Raw genomic sequence first — 19,127 nt, forward strand, 5'->3', positions numbered from 1 at the left:
TTTTCAGTTATAGTACTTGTATATTGCTAGTCATGATAATTACCGTGTCTAGATACTACAGACAGATGATAAACTTTTTAAGTACTCATAAAAGTATAGCAAATACTTCTGCAGAATTGCACTTTGTGCACACATCTGTCTGCATGGAAACTATATTATAATCTTATTGGGGTACGAGCCATGTCTGTTTACATCAGCAAAGCAATGAGTACATTGTTGGTATTCGGTAAATAACAGCAGTATGCTACTATAAACAATTTTTAAACTTCCACATAGAACAGAACCAAAACAAAGAGCAACATGTTGAATTTAGGAAAAAAGGTTTTTTTAATAAATAAAATATAATCAGAAATGTGGTTCTGGTAAGAGGAAAAAAATTATGTATCGGACAGTTTTAATTAAAGACTACAAATTATTGAACAAACCATCCACAATCCAATAAAATTTTCAGGAAACAAAACAATTACAGTACTCACCAAAACCATGTTTGCTTTATAAATATATATACATATATACAAAGAAATATAAGAGGAAAAAGTTGCTTTTCATTACAGAAAGGAATAGCTCAGTCTCTATGTACTCGAAGCATATATAATTGGTTTAACTCCTGAGGACCTAATTCACCACTTCATTCTGGTAAATTATCTCCTGTGAGAGCAAGAGAAACACTACATGCATCTTTGGAGATGATTTCAATATTATTTAAAGGAAAATTGTTTGTTTCTTATTAAAAACTCTTCTCTTTATATATAATCTTATTAGAGAAGTGACTCAAATAATTTTAAGCTTATGATTAAGGCTATGTTTTAGGCATGGGTATTTTTAGTAAAAGTCATAGACAGGTCACGGACAGTAAACAAAAATTCACGGCCCGTGACCTGTCCATGACTTGTACTATATGCCCCGGACTAAATATTGGGGGGGGTGGGGGTGGCCCGGCGATGCTGCGGGGGGCATCCCGGGGGCCACCATTAGTGCTGGGGTGGGAGGCAGCAGCGTGCAGCACAGGACCCCCGCAGATACTGGATTGGCAGGGCTGGCAGGCTCCCTACCTGGCTCCGCACCTCCTTGGAAGTGGCGACATTCCCCCAGCTCCTAGGCAGAGGCATGGCCAGGCAGCTCTGCGTGCTGCCTCCTCCCCGAGTGCTGGCTCCGCAGCTCCCATTGGCCAGGAACTGCGGCCAATGGGAGCTGCAGGGGTGGTGTCTGCAGGCAGAGGCAGTGCACAGAGCTGCCTGGCCACGCCTCCACCTAGGAGCTGAGGGATGTCGCCGCTTCTGGGGAGTCCCCCTGCGGAAAGCGCCACCCAGAGCCCTCACCCGCTTCCGTGCCCCAACCCCCAGCCCTGAGCCCCTTCCCACATCCAAACTCCTGCTGCTGCTGGGGTAGGGGGTGCGGTGGCCCAAGACTGCCCCAGCAGTGGCCGGTAAAGCTGCAAAAGTCATGGAGGTCCCGCAAAGTCACGGAATCTGTGACCTCCATGACAAACTTGCAGCCTTACTTGTGATAATGTTCATGTGCCACAAATAAACATATTGCTAAACTGTTATCACTTTAATTTTCATTAAAGTTAAGCTTCCTAATTTTGCTGCTATTTCAACACACTAAGACAATTTGCTTGTTATACTGGACACTTCTTAAGACCCTCAAAAACTAGAAGTAACCTTGATGTCAAGATTAAGGAAAGTAACTCAAAGGTATTAAATTGTATATACAAAAAAAGCTTAGGAAATATGAGTCCTGCTAAATGTATATAATGTACAGAGAGTTAACATTTTTGTGAAAAGCCAGTATTTGTAAATGCACTGAAGTGCAAAGCCTTCTCAAACCAATTGCAAAGAAAATCCTTTACATACTTGTGATAGGTAACATTAAATTTGACCCTTCCAAAAAGAAGGGATAGGGGGAGGGCAGGGGGAAGAGTATATACTGAGTAAAGCTATACTGCAAGTTATTTCTTTTTATTATTGCCTTTGTTTCTCTCCCAAGTCAGTGGCTGAAGCACCCTTCTTAAACAAACAATAGGTATCATTTGGCATTGTAAGTTTATACACAACACATCTTTTGGACTTAGCTCAACAAGTGACTATCAACTATCTAGTGAAAATGTTTTCTCGCAGGCGATTTACCCTATTTTTTTTATTTGAGGACACTAATATGTCAGTTTGTCCTGATTGTATGATTATGTATTTTTTGTTTTTCTGAGGCAGATCACAGGTGATATGGGTCAGTACAAGCAAGCAAGATGTTAACATAATAAACCTGTGTGTCCTGTAGTCATAATTTTATGTTACTTGAAATCCTACTGTTGCCAGCAAAGGACTTGGCTTAAAGGTGATAATTTACTGGAGATGGTCACTTCTTGTACTTCATGGTTAGAAATCAGTCTTATATTCTAGTAATCGGGATGTGATAGTGATGGTCATCCTCAGTCAGAAGAGAGACTTCCTGCCAGTCTCTGTGATACTCCTCTGGATAGTTTACTTGAAACTCTTCAGTGTTAAACTTATACAATCTGTAAACTCTTATCTTTACTTCAAGTAAATATCCAAGAAGAAACATTTCAACCTAAGGGGGAAAAAAAAAGATGTAAACATTTGTTTATAGATTTATAAGAAGGAAACTGGGGGGGAAAAACATCCCACACTTTAATCATGCTCTGATGTTTAGTGTAAGTCATTTAACTTGTTTACTTGTGTAATAAGAAGAGTGGACTAGGAATTACAACAGCAGGAATTTCCCACAACCAAAGATGATAAGCAGCCAAAGGAGACCTGTGTCAAAAGGGCAAATATACTTTCTAAAGTGGCCTATCTGGAAAGCTTCTATTAAAAAAACCAAAAAAAACCCCTCCCACAAAAAACAGGTGCAAAAGGTGAAATAGGTCAAACATGCAGGGTACTGTCATCTAAAGACCATGTTATTTTACATATCAGTGATATCACTGCTTTTAGTAATTTGTATAAAGATTTGGAGACACTTATTTTGGAGACACTTTAAAATCTGCCCCCCCCCCCACACTTTTTAACTGCTTTTTCCTCTTGGAAAAATTTGCTTTTTACCCTTCCAAATAAAATAATTCTATCGTGGATGATGTATTAAATAGAGCTGAGCAAATAGCTGATTTTTTGACTCAGTGGCTGAACTGAAAAAAACCATCAGTTTCAAAACAAAACTAAGTTTTTTTGTTTTTTCCTCACTGAAAAGAAAAAGAAAAATTATTTTGGGTCAAACCGTTTAGAAAATTTTGATTAGAAATGATATTTTGTTCAGAAAATGTCAAAACAGTTCATTTTAAAAAGATTGAAACAAAATGATTTGATATTTCCAAACTTTGTCTTCCAGTTTCTTTCTGGTTGAAACTATTCGCTAAATCCTACCTGAATTTGCAAACAGTTTAGGTGTGCCAAAAACAATGCATTTTTCACCCAGTCCTAGTATTGAAGTATACTAGGAACATCAAGTCAATAAATAAGAACTCAAAAGTATTCCCAATCCCTAATCCTTCAGAAAAAACAGACTGCTAGAACTCATTTTTTATTCACACCATTACCTGCTCCAGACCACCCGTGTCCCCTATGGAATTCAGATGATTCATCATGAAACTCAAAGGGTCAGATGACGTATCACGAGCAAAAAGGAGGCTAAAAAGGATGGGGACATGTTTCTGCTCATTCTTCATCTGTTCATAGGCTTCCACAACTTGGTAAAGCATGATGAATTTTATAGCCTCATACAGCTTATATTCCTTGCTTTCATCAGAGAAAAGGATATTGCACATGTTTCCTCTTTCATCATGGTCTTTAACACCACTTATTTCAGTCCACTACAAAGCATAAACAAGAAATTCAAATCAGCTGCTTAACTCATGACTAATAAATGTTGTGTGCGCTATTTTTTTTAATGGTAACTATTTTTTATAAGGATTAAAAAAAGAATAATCACTGGGAATCAATAACCATTATCATAACTAAAGTAAAAATAAGTGGAAGAACTGAATGGCTTTTAGAGAATGGCAATGGAACTCAAAGCCTTTTATGTATATATCACCATTTTGAAGTACCCGAGGTTGTTAGTTACAAAAAATAAAGGGACAATACCAGAACTATTAGTTCTGAGGCTCAATCCCTCACTGAGTCTATGAAACTGATTTGATCAGGAGGGTCAAAAGACCAAAACTGATTAATAAAGAACTCTTGTCAGCATTTAAAAGGACACTCTCTTTGGAAACTAGACTGAAAAAAACATTCACAGGGACCAGTGGGCATGCCTGAAAATAGACGTGCCTAAATTGCCATTATGGAATTGTAGCAAGTTGGGTAAGACAGGCTGTTTGTTGTTTTAAACTCCTCCCCGCCGCCTCTAATGCTTTATTCTAGTTGTATACTTTGTTTTTAAAAGTCTGTTGGTCACTGTATCATTGATCACAGATTCCCAAAAGGGAAGAAACACAAGTGTCTGAGACCCAGCTGGAACTGCAGGGAAAAAAGGGAGGAGGTGTTGCCTTGTGTATCAAAGATGTACACGCTTGGACTGAGGTTGAGATGGAGATAAGAGACAGACTTGTGGAAGGTCTCTGGGTAAGGATAAAAGGGGTAAAAAACAAGCTTGATGTCATGATGGGGGTCTACTATAGGCCAACATCTGTTGGGGAAATAACACAACAGAGAATAGATTACCCAACAAGTTCTTGGAATGCATTGGAGACAATTTTTTTATTTCAGAAGATGGATAATGCTACTATGGGAGAGGCTGTTTTAGATTTGATTTGGACAAATATGAAGGAACCAGCTGAAAATTTGAAAGTGGAAGGCAGCTTCGGTGAAAGTGATCATGAAATGATGAGTTCATGATTCTAAGGAATGTTCGGAGGGAAAACAGCACAATAAAGATAATGAATTTCAAGAAGGCAGATTTTAGCAAACTGAGGCAATTAATTGGCAGCTAAGATCCCATGGGAAGCAAATCTCTTAGGCCATGTCTACACTACCCGCCAGATCGGCGGGTAGTGATCGACGTATCGGGGATCAATTTATCATGTCTAGCGTAGACACGATAAATCGATCCCCGATCGCTCTGCCGTCGACTCCGGAACTCCACCATGGCGAGAGGCAGAAGCAGAGTTGACGGGGGAGCAGTGGCAGTCAATCCCGTGCCACGAGGATGCGAAGTAAGTGATTCTAAGTCAATCTAAGATACGTTGACTTCAGCTACGAGAATAGCGTAGCTGAAGTTGCGTACCTTAGATCGATCCCCCTCCACCCCCCCAGTGTAGACCAGGCCTGAGAAAAACAGTTCAAAAGAGCTGGCAGTTTTTCAAAGATACCTTTTTAAGGGCACAAGAGCAAACTATCCCACTGCGTAGGAAAGATAGGAAGTATAGAAAGAGACAACCCTGGCTTAACCAGGAAACCTTCAATGATCTGTAACTCAAAAAAGAGTCCTATAAAAAGTAGAAACTAGGTCAAATTACAAAGGACAAATATAAACAAACAACACAAGTATGTAGGGACAAAATTAGAAAGGCCAAGCACAAAATTAATTAAACTATTAAACTATGAGATTAAACTAGCTAAAGACATAAAGGGTAACAAGAAAACATTCTACAAATACATTAGAAGCAAGATGAAAACCAAGGACAGGATAATCCCATTACTAAATGAGGAGGGAAAGACAATATCAGAAAATGTGGAAATGGCAGGAGATTTGTAAGCAAGACACAAGAAGTAATTCTTCTGCTCCACTCCCTGCTGATAAGGCCTCAGCTGGAGTATTGTGTCCAATTCTGGGCACCACATTTCAGGAAAGATGTGGACAAATTGGAGACAGTACAGAGGAGAACAACAAAAATGATTAAAGGTCTAGAAAACATGGCCTATGAGGAAAAATTGGGTTTGTTTAGTCTGGAGAAGAGAAGGCTGAAGGGAGACATGATACCAGTTTTCAAGTACATAAAAGGTTATTAGGAGGGTGAAAAAATTATTCTCCTTAACCTCGGTGGATAGGACAAGAAGCAATGGGCTTAAATGGCAGCAAGGGAAGTTTAGGTTGGACATTAAAAAAAAATTCCTGTCAGGGTGGTTAAGCCCTGGAACAAATTGCCTAGGGAGACTGTGAAATCTCCATCATTGGAGGTTTTTAAGAACAGGTTAGACAAACACCTGTCAGGAATGGTCTAGTTATTAGGTAGTCCTGCCTTGAGTGCAGGGCACTGGACTAAATGACCTACTGAGGTCCCTTCCAGCCCAACACTTCTATGATTCTATGATAAGTGCTTGGCATACATGAAGTAGTGTAATAAGGACCCAAAGTCACAAGCTTCTGCCCCAAGACAGAGAAAGGCAAAGAGACCAAAAAGGCCTGATGTGGATGCTCTCTGAGAGACCTGAACGGGGGCAGAGGTGTAGTCATCCCTGTAACAAGTGACAACAGGGTCTCAAAAGATATAAGATCATTTGCTGGTAAACCAAGACAAAAAGATATACAGTAGAATTAAAAATGAACATGTAAAGACCAAAATAGTGATGACCAATAGTTACAGGGACATACTTATGCCCATACGTAAATCCAGTAAATACCAGTAACATCTGACAGATTGCACAGGAGCAATGTTTTGAGCGGAAAGCCGATACTTCTGTGACAGTAAATGATTTCCCTTTTCAGTCTCATTCCCCCCTCTAACATTTTTTTTCCATTTCCTAAATAGTCACCTGTGTCTTTAATGTTTCAATACATTTACGTAATTTTCCAAATACATTGGCGCCTGTGTATCTTTCTGGTCCAAAACTATATTGCTGAATCCAGTTGCAGCCTTGTGAATACAGAAGCTTTTCAGGGAGCTGTAAAAATATAATAGGGGAGAGATCACTACTGTAACAACAAGCAGAATATACTATTATAAATAATTTAGGTATAGAGAAGATATGTTTTAAATGATAAACCACATTCTGAATAAGATTAAAACCCTGAGCCTACAGCTTTAAAAAAAAGGGGAGGTTACTTACCTTGTGATAACCGGAGATTCTATGAAATGTATTGATTGGTAGTGCACTTCAGGTGCTCCTGAACTCCATCCGCCCAGAACCAGAGAATTCTTCCTAGCGGTGTCTGCTCGGGCCGCGTATGTGCCCACACGCTCCTTATGCCCCTCACCAAGGGTATAAAATGAGCTGCTGGACCACCCCCTTCTCAGGTCCTTCTCCACCACAAGGTTCCACAATGGGATTCGAGGCAGTGGGAATAGAGGGTAAGTGGTGCATGACACATAAGAGCATTTCAAAGAACTCCAGTTACTACAAGGTGAGTAATCTTTCCTTCTTTGAGTACTTATCATTTTGTGTGGTGCACCTCAGATGATGTACAACCAGAGTCCCTCCCAAGGAGGTGGATGCCTGCAGCCTTGCACCACTACAGAATGCAGGACTGACCTAGCCCGGGAGGCTTCCAAGTCAGATGCTTGGACCAGAGCATGGTGCCTCACAGAGGTGTGTACCAAGCCCCAGGCTGCTGCTCTGTAGATGTCAATGATCCTTGAGTGAGGCTATCCAAGCTGCCTGGACTCTCGTCTAATGTGTTCTTACACCACCCCCAAGAGGGATCTCATTCAGCTTGTAGCAGAGTACCGTGCAGCTTGAGATCCATTTTGGCAGCCTCCGGTGGAAATGGCCTCTGCCATCATCCTCTCTGCAAATGAGACAAAGAGTCTAGGTGACTTCTAGAATTGCTTTGACCTCTACAGGTAAAAGCGAGAGCTCTATGCGCATCCCAGGAGTGACACTTCGCCTCTTCCCTTGTGGCGTGCGGCTTGGGGGAGAACACAGGTGACTGGATGCTTTGGTTGATGTGAAAGTCAAACCTCACATGCAGTCTCATGGACACCTTGTCCTTGTGTTATACTGCGTGGGGGATCTGCCATGAGCACCCCTAGTGCCCCTTCCTGACTGACATGATAGTGACCAGAAACTCTACCTTCACAGAAACGAGCTGTAGGGAGCACGATGCCAGCGGCTCAAACGGCAACCCCCTCAGACTGAATAAGACTAAGTTTAAGTCCCAGGCTGCCACAGGCTTCATCACTGGAGGGAAATCCCTAACTAAAACCTGCAGGAACTGGGATGTAAACGGGTGAGAGAGAACAGTGTAGCTAACCACTGTCGGGTGGAATGCACTGATGGCTGCCAGGTGGACCCTCAGAGAGCTGAGGGACAGCCCTGAGGATTTAGAAGGTAACAGGTAGTCCAACATGTAAGGCACCCCTGAATGCAAGGGGGAAATTCCCGGTTGATCATACTACATCACAAATCTCTTCCATTTTATAGTGTAGCACCTCCTGGTAGAGTTTTCCTACAGCTACTCTGTAAGGTCTGCATGTCAGCCAAACAAACTCTCTTTAGGCTCAACATCCATCCAAATACCACACCCTCAGGTGCAGCATGGATGGGTTGGCGAGTCCTCCCCTCATCCTGCGTCAAGAGGTCTCACACCACGGGAAGTGGAGAGGACCCCAAGCAAACAAGTGCAACAGAGTATAGGATACAAGAATTGACAAGGCCTCCCCAATGCCATAAGAATGGCTCGCACCTTGTTCTGCGTGATCTTTCTTAAGTACCCGTGGTCACAGAGGGATCGGGTGAAATACAAACCTCAGAGCCTCCAAGCATCACACAAGGAAAATGTCACCCAGAGAGCCTGAGCTACAACCCCTCTGTGGAGGGGAACTCCCTGCACTTCTTTTTCTGATCTGACACAAACAAGTCTGTGATTAGGTGAGCCCATTCTGGAAACACCACCTGCAGAGTCAGGCCACGAAACTCCCACTCATTCTCACTGCACAAGTGTCTGCTAAAGGAGTCAGCCAGGGTGTTCTGAAACCCTGGCAGATGGACTGCTCAGGGCAATGTTCAGAGGTATGCACCCATTCCAGACATGGATGGTCTCCATGCAGAGATGTGAGGACCGTGCACCTCCTTGCTTGTTGATGTAACAGAGCACTGTTATGTTTCCAACAGCACCTGGACCAACTGGCTCCAAATGCAAGGGGGGAAATGCTTGCAGGTCAGCCAAACCACCCTCACCCTCCAGCACAGTGATGTGGAAAATTCACTCCTGAGGGGACCATATCCCTTGGTCCATCTGCCCCTCCATGTGACTTCCTCCACCTGACAGAGAGGTGTCTGTGGTCATAGTCCTAGCCAATAGCAGGTAACAGAACAGGACATCCAGGCACACACCTTTCTCCTGTCTTCACACTGGCCAAAGCAGTCTACAACCCTTCAGGGAACAGAGACTAGCAAGTTGAGACTGTGTGGACACCATCCGTAGCCAAGCCAGCAGGCACAAAGTGATTGTCTGGCAAATATGACACTGGGACGGCTGTACCCCAATGACCTCTATAGCCTGTGTCAATTCCACAGTGAACTTGTCCAAGTTCACCCTGAGACCCAGTCTTTTTGAACAGGCCCAGGAGTGTGACCAGACACCTGCACCTCCTGGCAAGGTCGCCTCTTGAGGGGCCGATCGTCCAAGTGGGGGTACACTAATGGCCCCTACTGGGGATAATGTGCTGCTACCACCAGCAGTGCTGTGGTGAGCACCTTCAGCGCCACTGAAAGTCTGAAAGGAAGTACTGAGTACTGGTAGTGCTGCTGCCCAGCGACAAACCTCAGGAATCTCCTGTGGTGTGGGTGGACATTTATGTGGAAATAGAGATCGAAAGCCATGAACCAATCTCCAAGATCTAGTGAGGGAAAAACTGAAACCAGGGTGATCACCCTGAACTTCAGGCTGCAGATAAACTTGTTCAGCTCCCTGAGGCCCAAAGTAGGTCTCCATTCCCCTATGACCCCATCTTTTTGGGGAGGAGGAAATACCTCAAATAGAAACTCTTTCCCTTTGCTGTCAGGGGCATTGATTCTATCGCCCCTCATTGCAGGACGGCCTCCACCTCCTGCTGAAGAACCCGCTTGTGAAAGTTGTCCATGAAAGACAATGGAGAAGGGGGTTTGGGATTGGGGAGGGACAAAAGCTGGATGGTATATCCCAAGATGACCTCTAGTACCCACTTGTCTGTCGTGTCTCTCTCCAGATGGGTAGGTACTGGGGCAGCCACACTTCAAAAGTTGAAGAAACGGGGGAGGAGCCTAAATCCACTGGTCTGGCTGGTGCCTGGTTCTCAAGAGTCCCAACAAAATGCTCATTTGTGAGTCTGATGGATATGAAGGATGATTGCTCCTGGGCACTCCTCCTCTGCTTCCTCTGGCACTTGTGGTGCGGTCACTGGTGACACAACACTGGCTTGGGTGGGCCTCTGCCTGAACTGTGGCTTGATGGACTTGCGCTTCATCACAGGTGTGTCATTGCCAACCAAACTGAGCATGGCTCAGGAGTCCTTTAGCGAATGGTGGGATTCATCCATCCTCATGCTAAACCGTTTGTTACACTCGAATGGAAGGTCCTCCATCATTAATTGCATGTCCTTTTGGATCCCTGATGAAGACAGCTACAACTAATGTCTCATTGCCACTGCCATGGACATGGACCGTGCCACAGTGTCTGCCACATTTAGGGCTGTCAGGAGGGTGGATCTGGACACTAGCTTTCCCTCAGTGATTAGGGCCTGAAACTGCTCCCTATTGTCCTGAGGTATCACCTTGATGAATTTGATGAGCCTGTTTTAGATGTTAAAGTCATACGTGGCCATCAGCACCTGGCAGTTCAAAATCCAAAACTGTAGAGAAGGCGAAGAGTACTCTTCCCTCCCAAAATTCTCTTCGCCGCCCTTTCGTGAGGCATGGATCTGGCAGCTGTTGCCTACTGCACTCCGTTGCTACTGTCACCATCAGCAAGCTGGGATCAGGTGGGAAAAAAGGGTATTCTGACCCCTTTGTGGGAATGAAATCTCCCTCCTGTGCCCGCCTGGACACCACAGGAATGGTGGCCGGCATCTGCCAAAGTGTCTTAGTTGGCTCGAGGATGGCCTTGTTAATTGGCAGCTCCACCCTGCTTGGGCCCAAGCTGTGCAGAATGTCCAGCAGTCTATGCAGAGTCCCCAGGACCTCTTCCAGGGAGATGTGCAGGGCCTCCACACCCTCTTAAGCAAGCCCTGGAAGACCTTAGGGTCAACCAGGCACTGTGGAGAAGCTGGTATTACTGCTTCCTCTGGAAATAATACGGATAAGCTCACCGATGCACTCTCCTCCTGCCCAGGCTGGTCCTAATCTTCTGAGGGTGTCACTGTTCCAGGGAGCCTGTGGAGATTCTTCCTCCCACAGGAGAAATTTATCTCCCTGAGCTCCCAAGTCCCTCAGTGTGGGTACAAAACGCAGTGGGTCTGTGGATCTTCCGGGCCCCACTATTGCCACTGTAGAGCCTCATACCCCATCATAGCATCCCCAAGATGATGGGTACCAATACAAATAGGATGAATATTCCCTGGGACGGGAGTACTGTGACACTCAGAGATGCCCGATCTGGGCTTAACCCTCACAAAAGTCACCTTGGGGAGTAGTATGGAAACAGGCCTCCTCTTCCTGGTACCTCCAGAGTCAAAAGATTTTGAGTCTGAGTCCAATGGGGATCTCTCAGTACCAGGAGGTGGCGATGCTCTGTCTCTATTAGTCAACAGTACTGGCGAAAGCCTGGCTTGACCCTAGCTCAGTGATGGGATACAGGTTGGTATCAACTGGCATGTTGGTATAACTGGGTGCAGGTCTCTGGACAGCAATAGTGACTCTGGTTCCTAGCGGATCAGAAAGTCATCCAGTGCCAAACAGTGAGCTGAAGCTGAGAGGCCCACCTCCTGCTCCACCACGAGAGCGGTTGGTGCCATCATCAAGGGAGCCGAGGATGCCAGTCTGGATGTGGATGCTGGAGGTGCCAAAGTTCAGGTCCCAAACGGGGTCTTGTCCTTAGTCGATGCCCTAGGCTGATCTTTCACAGTACCAAATGCTGCTAAGCGAGAGCACGAGGCTTCCCCCACCTTGGAGAGGGAAGAGGACTTCTGTCTCTTTTTAGGTTTCAGAGTAACAGCCGTGTTAGTCTGTATTCGCAAAAAGAAAAGGAGTACTTGTGGCACCTTAGAGACTAACCAATTTATTTGAGCATAAGCTTTCGTGAGCTACAGCTCACTTCATCGGATGCATTCAGACATGCATCCGATGAAGTGAGCTGTAGCTCACGAAAGCTTATGCTCAAATAAATTGGTTAGTCTCTAAGGTGCCACAAGTACTCCTTTTCTTTTTGTCTCTTTTTAGAGGAGTTGGAAAAGCAACTTCCCCTCATTTTTATGAGAGCATTTGTGTCTCCTTTCCTCTGTTTTAATCCCAAGTCTTCTCACCCAAGTCTTTTGGAGCCGATGGGGGATTGGGAGGAGAGGCCTGGAACCAGCTAAAGCCACACTCCTACCTTCCTCAGGCCGACATACAGGGGGCAGAATCTGGAGCTGCCCTCATGGACCTATCCATGAGAAACGTCATGAGGCAGATCTCCCTTGACTGCCTCATCCTGCATAGAAATGACCTACAAGTACTGCACTTGGTAGGGATAAGGGCTTCCCACAGGTGGTACAAAAAGAGTCATTACTGTCATTTACTGGGAAGTCCCCCTGGCAGTCCACAAAGCTCTTGAAGCCGGGAGCCTTTGGCATATTCTCCCTGCCCCAGAGTGAAGCTGTGGGGCGAGGGGGGAGAGAAGGAATGAGGAGGTGAAGAAGGGAGGATCACTGCCCTACACGGGGTGTTCAACGAGGGCACAAAATATAGTAAGCTAAACTATTTACAGGTAAAGGCTGAAAGGATGCAGTGACCTGAGGCTTCATCCCAGCCCCAAGCAGTGAGAAGGAACTGAGAGGGTAGTGGTCTGGCAGCCCCTTCTTCCCCTCGGTGCAGAGCACATGAATGGACTAAACAGACACTGCTAGGAAGAAGCCTCTGGTCCCAGGCTCATGGAGCGCATATACAACCTGAAGTGCACTACAAAAAAAGAAAAGCACTCAAAAAGAAACCCCCAGTCATCTACCACTGTAGCTAATGGTAAAGCTCTGTTGACTCTCAGCTTCATAAGAGCCTTTATGGCCTTTTCAATAGATAACCAGCCAATAAAGAGCACAATGGGACCCTCATCCCAGACCGGGATGTCAAAGCACCCTCAATACAAATAGTAAATAATAATCCCTGTCCAGTGGCAGGCATAAGTCTTAAAATGGGACCACATAGATTATTATTATGCCTTATTAGCATGATAGAAATAGCCCTTATACCCATGCCCCCTCAGACATGATACTATAGTATACCCACCCATCCCCCTTCATTTATTCTTGTACTCTTAACAATAAGGGAACACAATGGATCTGATACTTGCTTCCACTTTTGCATAGTGCTTAATCTGTTTTGCTCTCCCCTGTACACTCTACTCATACTTGCAATGGAGTACAGCAGTTTTAGAGAAGTTGTTGCTGGATCAAATCCTCCTTTTATAATATAAGGACATGTAAATTTTATTTGCTTCAGTAACTGAAACATACCTTTAAAATGTCTCTCTCCTTCATCCATGATGGGAAATAAATGCCCTGGCTGAATACCTGAAACAGCACAGCTCTTAATGCACAGTAGTTATCTCTTCTGACTTGTCGTATATATTTAATATGGTATCTCCAAAATAGTTCTTTATAAGCCTAAAAAAAGGCCAAAACAACTGTGAACAACGTGTATCTTAAATCCTAGAATGAAACAGTGAGACAAGTTAGCTTTGAGGCTAATTTCAACATGTTCTTAAGGGTCTATAAAAATTCTGTTTTCAGTGGAGTAATACTACTGACCTCAGTGGAGTTACTGCTGATGAACACTAGTACAAGGGAAAGCAGAAGACATTTGATTTCACTATAGATGTATACACTTTCTACCAGTTTCAACATGTTTATAAATGGTCTGGACATTGTACTTCTCCAATTTCCATAATGATCTTTATGATCATCTGTTTGTGTGTATAATTCAATGCATATTTAAATAATTTTTTATCCTCTCTCTCGAACTTGAAATTGATGTTTACCAGTTTATATGTTGTGAACAGGAGATAGCAAACTGCTATGGCCAAAAAGGTTTGATGTGGGAAATTTTTGTGGAGTCACTGGTGCTGTCAGTCTAATACTAACAGTCCTAATCTTTGATGAACATCTGCTTCCTAGGCACTCAGAGGTGCTAGGAATTTGTTATCAAGGTAACTGAGAAAAAGATCACAACTTCTGTGTGCAGAACTTCATATGACAATGCCAATATTTCAAAAAGAAAATTTGGATCCAGATGTTAGGTTCATACCACATTGTTTTCTCTTCTAAAATTGTGTACCTAGCAATTGTACAGCAGATGGAGCCCTTCGATTGCAAAAATTATGCCACTGGATTACTAAATTGATTCTCAATCTGAAGATAGTTGGCACAAAATGCTTTAATGCTGAATGATAACCCCAATATTTATTTCACCCTCTGTGATCTCTGGGAAGTGTTTTCTTGTGTCTCTTTAGCCATTACTGATACTATTTATTCATTCACTATTCATTTTCTGAAGATTTTATTAAGAACTGGTGCATGCAACAATAGCATAACTACTGACAAGCAGTTTGCAGCGGAGCAAACTAATCCAACACATCGCGTCTAGTCTATTTTAAAAAGACAGGGAACTGGGATATAATCACAACTCTTCACATCTGTGGCAATTACTAGGCTAAATCCGCATGACCCACTGTGATGGCCAAATATGGCCTCTAATTTCTAAAAGCTTTTGTGCCCATAAAAAAACGTTGTTTGGCATCTTCACTGTATTATGTAAACCTGTAATTGACTATGCCAGCAAACTACAGGCCAGGATGAGACCACTGAAATTTCTGGCCTCATTCTTTGGCTGCCAGAAAAATAATGGGCCGATATCAAGAATAAACGTTTTAAACCCCAAATGCCTATTTTATGCTACAGCATTCTAGAAAGCACAGCTATACATTTAAAACAAAGACTCCCTCCCCCTCCAAACTGAATCAGCAGCAGTCCTGAGAACTGGGAGCATGCCAGCATTGCCAGGTTGTTAGTTGCTAGGCTGTTGCCCCCCACCACCACCTATTTTCCAAACAGTAGGATGAGAGAGTCATTGCTACATTTCCAGAAATAATGCTATTAATAGTCACATTCCCAGGTACACTTGTGCAAAAGATCAAGCCGCACAAGTTTTCCCTCAGTATCACTTCATTAAATATTAAACATAGTCTTGCTGAAATTATAGGAAGTGCCTAGCTCAAACCCACACATTTCCTGAGAAAAGTCAGAGTTAAGGCACGAAACAATTCATGACAGTAAGTAAACTCCACACCCAAACCTTTGCAGAGTGAGTTAAGGATTGGGTGAGAAGTCAGAATGCTGTGGTGTTTGGTTTTAACTATACTAAAAGTCACATTATCTTGGCGTTTTGTGTTTAATATCCTTTTTTCTTCCTACAAGATACCACTAAAAATAATCACTTGTCATTAAACTGATTCCAGTTCTTCAGACTAGTACGTTTTCAAAGAGGTTTTAATATATGGATTACTAAAACAAATTGTAATAGCATTATGCCAATGTACTTGGGGTGTAATCCAGAAATTTGGCTATGTAATAAGATGATTATCCGAAATTTATAGCAGGTAGATTGTGTACATGTTATTCTAGGCTACAAAAACACTCGTTTTCACTTTTTACAATAAAATAAAACCAAGTACAGAAGGAGTCATTGTGGACCAACAGTAAAATATCATTGCCTCTCTTCCTTGATCCGTGGTTCAGTCGGAAGAAAGGACAAAAGAGAACGGGTGCCTCTTTCTTTTTGGTTTTGTAGCATCAGGCTCAGTTTGGTTTTGGGGGTAATTCAGCATGTCGGCACTTGCTGCCCACATTGCTTGTGTCCCGCTACAGTATTGCAGAGATTACTTCGCCCCATCATGTGCTGCTAGGACAGTTGTGGTGAGCTTAGGTGTTTGAGTATATACTTGGTTGCGTTTTGTTTTTGTTTCATCGAAACCATCAATTCATCTTTTGTATTAAGTTAGTTTAGTTTCTTTGCAGTTAGAAATTAGAAGTTCTGTAACTACTATTCCTCCTACAAAGGGGTGCGTGCTAGTGAATCAGATCCATTGCTTCGAGGACTAAAGACAAGTCTCGTCTGGCCAACCTGCGCTCAAGATCAGGACTCAAAGTTGGGGAAAACAACAGTAGTTATATGCCACCTTTGTGTTCCCCCAGAGCTTTTGGAGAATTAGTTTGGTGCCCAGGACAAATTAAATCTGCTCAGGGTTACTTTAACTTCAACCAGCTGGCCTGAGAACCACAGTGCAGTTCTGCTCTGAGTATGCCTTCCAACACAGCCATACACCAAAGGGTGGCCAGCTCTTCTAGCTCTATGGCAGCCATGAATTCCACCATGACAAGGGAATCTCCAGCTGCCCAGTTAGGCTAGCTCGTTGGCTCGTTTGTGCTGGTAGAGCAGTGCAAAGAGGATGCATCAATGCTGAGGATCTGGTCCATTTCTGAGTAATTCTTGCCTGTAAGGGTACATCTGCACTGCAGCTGGAGGTGTAACATCCAGCTCAGCTAGATGTACACATGCTCACTCAATCAAAGCTAGTGTGTACACATCTACCCTAGCTGGAAATTATACCTCCTGTCTATATATAGAACCGTGTATCTAAGGAGAGCTTCCCGCCTCCCCTTTTTGAAATTCATTTGATCTCACACAGCTCATAACACATGCTTACATCAACACTGGATGGAATTTATTCTTTTTTTCAAGCTCAGTATTTTTTTTCAAACTTTTTATATCTAGATTTAACTTTAGAAACTCTTACCGCCTTCATCTGCTTGGCCTGCTTGGTTTCTCCTTTCCATTCTCTTGCACAATAACCAAGCAGATCAACTTCTGCCAGTACACTGAGGTTCTCTAAACCAAATTTAATTCACAGATTAGTTAAACATCTACTTTTTTGCATTTAAAAAGAAGGAAAGTTATAACGCAGATTGGTAACAAAAAAGTTTACTTTTAAATTTTCTCTGCAGATATCTGCTCCACCTGAAATCCAAATGATAAAACAGCTGTCAAAAAGAATTTGCAGCAAGTAAATATTTAATGAAAGAACAAAGATACAATTGAAAACGAAAGGCATTGTAGTAAAAACATACCATTTCAACAGCTGTGCTAAGTATGCATAGAGCCTTCTACAATACCAGAGAGCAGCAAGGAGAAAAGACATGACTAATATTAGTTGTCTCTCTATTTTTTGCCACACAATATGTAAGAATTGGTTGATAGCGGTCATCCAGGATTGCATTTCATTCCTTCCTGAAACAAAAATTAAAAAGTGATCAATATCTCACTGTTTCACAATATCTGTATACACCCCTACTACTACTGACTTTATATTGCCAAGCATTCAAAATGAGTCAGTCCTCAAAAACTATGAGATTGGCTTAAAACCTATGAGATTTTTAGAAATGATAAATTTGGGGGCTCATTTTAGTTATCCTCTGCTTTCTGAACCTTTTGGATGCATCTGAGTCATGCTTTCAAACTTTTCTCTGCAACAATGAGGGCTAGAAACTTACTTTTTTAATGAAAGCTGAGATTCTCATCTAATCACTTGAATCCGGGAGATGGTATTTTAAGAAAAAAACCAAATATTGCGAGACTCACAATCAAATTGTGACAGTTGACAACACTGGAGATCAGCAATAGGGAAACCAAGATGTTTTGAAAACTGATTGCTGGTTCTTGGGCATGTGCACCCATTGCAATGTCTTGTTCTGAGGCCTGGCCCTTTAAGACTAAGGGAGTTGTATTCTCCAGATGGAGCACAAGATGGAGAATGATCAATTTAGCATCATGTGACTGGAAACCACATAAAGGAATAATCCTGGGTCAATATGGGGAAGATGAAGGTTAATTTACGACCCTGAAGAAAGTTCCACCTTGAAGATCTAGCAGGAGGTCTAGGGATTAGCCAGCCAGGAAAGGCATTCACCCTTATTTCCCAGCTGGGAGAAAGCAAGACAGCTCTAACACTCTGTATTATTTTGAGGTTTTTTTAATCTTTTGTTAATAAAACCCACCCTGAAGAAAAGGACATGAACTGAGTGGCTGTAGAGAGCTTTACTCTACCTTCCTTGACTGGTGAATTTGCCACTGGCTTAGGCTTAATACATTCCTATAATTTATGATTAACTATTGCTCTACCAATAACTGCTTCAAGTATTAACACATTTGCACCAAAGGATCAACAGATCTGTAATAATGAACATTAACCAACCAAAAAAAAAAGCAACAGGACATAACTTTCTTGCATTTTCATTTAGTACAATATTTTAAGCATCATCTGACTTTAAAAAAGGCTTCTCTTAATCTTGAGGATGGCCCCTGACCTGTTGAGTCCCTGAGCTGATTGCTTTCTTTCTATAGGCACCACCTGTGGTCAGTGCCTTGCCCGTGCAATATGAATTGTGGGCCAGATCCTCAAACAATGTAAATCAGTGTAGCTTCCTTGACTTCAATGGATCTATGCTAATTTACATCAGCTGAGGTTCAGTCCCTCTGCCTTTAATTGTGAGTTTACTTAATCTTTAGGGACTGATTTTTCCAAAATGTATATGGAGTTCAAATTCAATTTGCCCATTCACTTACAGCTACCGTGAGTGCATGAATCATTCAGATGTATGCCCATGTAGTCCTGGTAATTACATGCACAATTGTGTACAAGTTCTTAGGTGAGCTATTGCACACAAAGAATATTAGTGTTATGCTATCATTCAAAAGCTTTGTGACAGGAGATAACTTTTAGGCTATGTGGAAACAAGGATCATGTCTAGAATCATGCACTGCAATGTTTTCTTCCAATAGTTGTGAAGAAAAAGAAGCTAATGAGTTTTAAAGGGTTTGTTGAATGATTTAAAGTACTCCTTCTTCTGCTAATCCCACTTGGGCTGAGTATGCTAGCATCCCAAACTCAGATAGCATGGGGAGTGAGAGAGGGGACCAATAGAAGCCACCACTCAATTAGGTGAGCAACCTTGATTTGTATTAACTTAATAGTACTAGATCAAGGAAATTTGCCAATGAACTCTTTCA

General features: G+C 42.7%; 1 protein-coding gene across 9 annotated transcripts in view; it reads right to left on the reverse strand.

Moving 5' to 3' along the window:
* Positions 1–303: 303 nt before the first annotated feature.
* Positions 304–19,127, reverse strand: part of OTULINL (OTU deubiquitinase with linear linkage specificity like) — a 57,527-nt gene continuing 38,703 nt past the window's right edge. For 8 of the 9 annotated variants that reach the window (XM_037893319.2, XM_037893321.2, XM_037893316.2 and 5 more), the window contains 7 exons: positions 17,189–17,348; positions 17,047–17,078; positions 16,858–16,949; positions 13,520–13,669; positions 6,711–6,839; positions 3,554–3,826; positions 304–2,568 (listed from right to left, as the gene is read on the reverse strand). In XM_037893319.2, coding sequence (XP_037749247.1) covers positions 2,389–2,568; positions 3,554–3,826; positions 6,711–6,839; positions 13,520–13,669; positions 16,858–16,949; positions 17,047–17,078; positions 17,189–17,348 — 1,016 coding nt within the window. In that variant the 3' untranslated portion in view covers positions 304–2,388. The remainder of the gene's footprint in view (positions 2,569–3,553; positions 3,827–6,710; positions 6,840–13,519; positions 13,670–16,857; positions 16,950–17,046; positions 17,079–17,188; positions 17,349–19,127) is intronic. The other variant, XM_027827401.3, reaches the window with a different exon arrangement.

The sequence above is a fragment of the Chelonia mydas genome, chromosome 2, assembly GCF_015237465.2.
Source record: "Chelonia mydas isolate rCheMyd1 chromosome 2, rCheMyd1.pri.v2, whole genome shotgun sequence".
Taxonomy (NCBI): Eukaryota; Metazoa; Chordata; order Testudines; family Cheloniidae; genus Chelonia; species Chelonia mydas.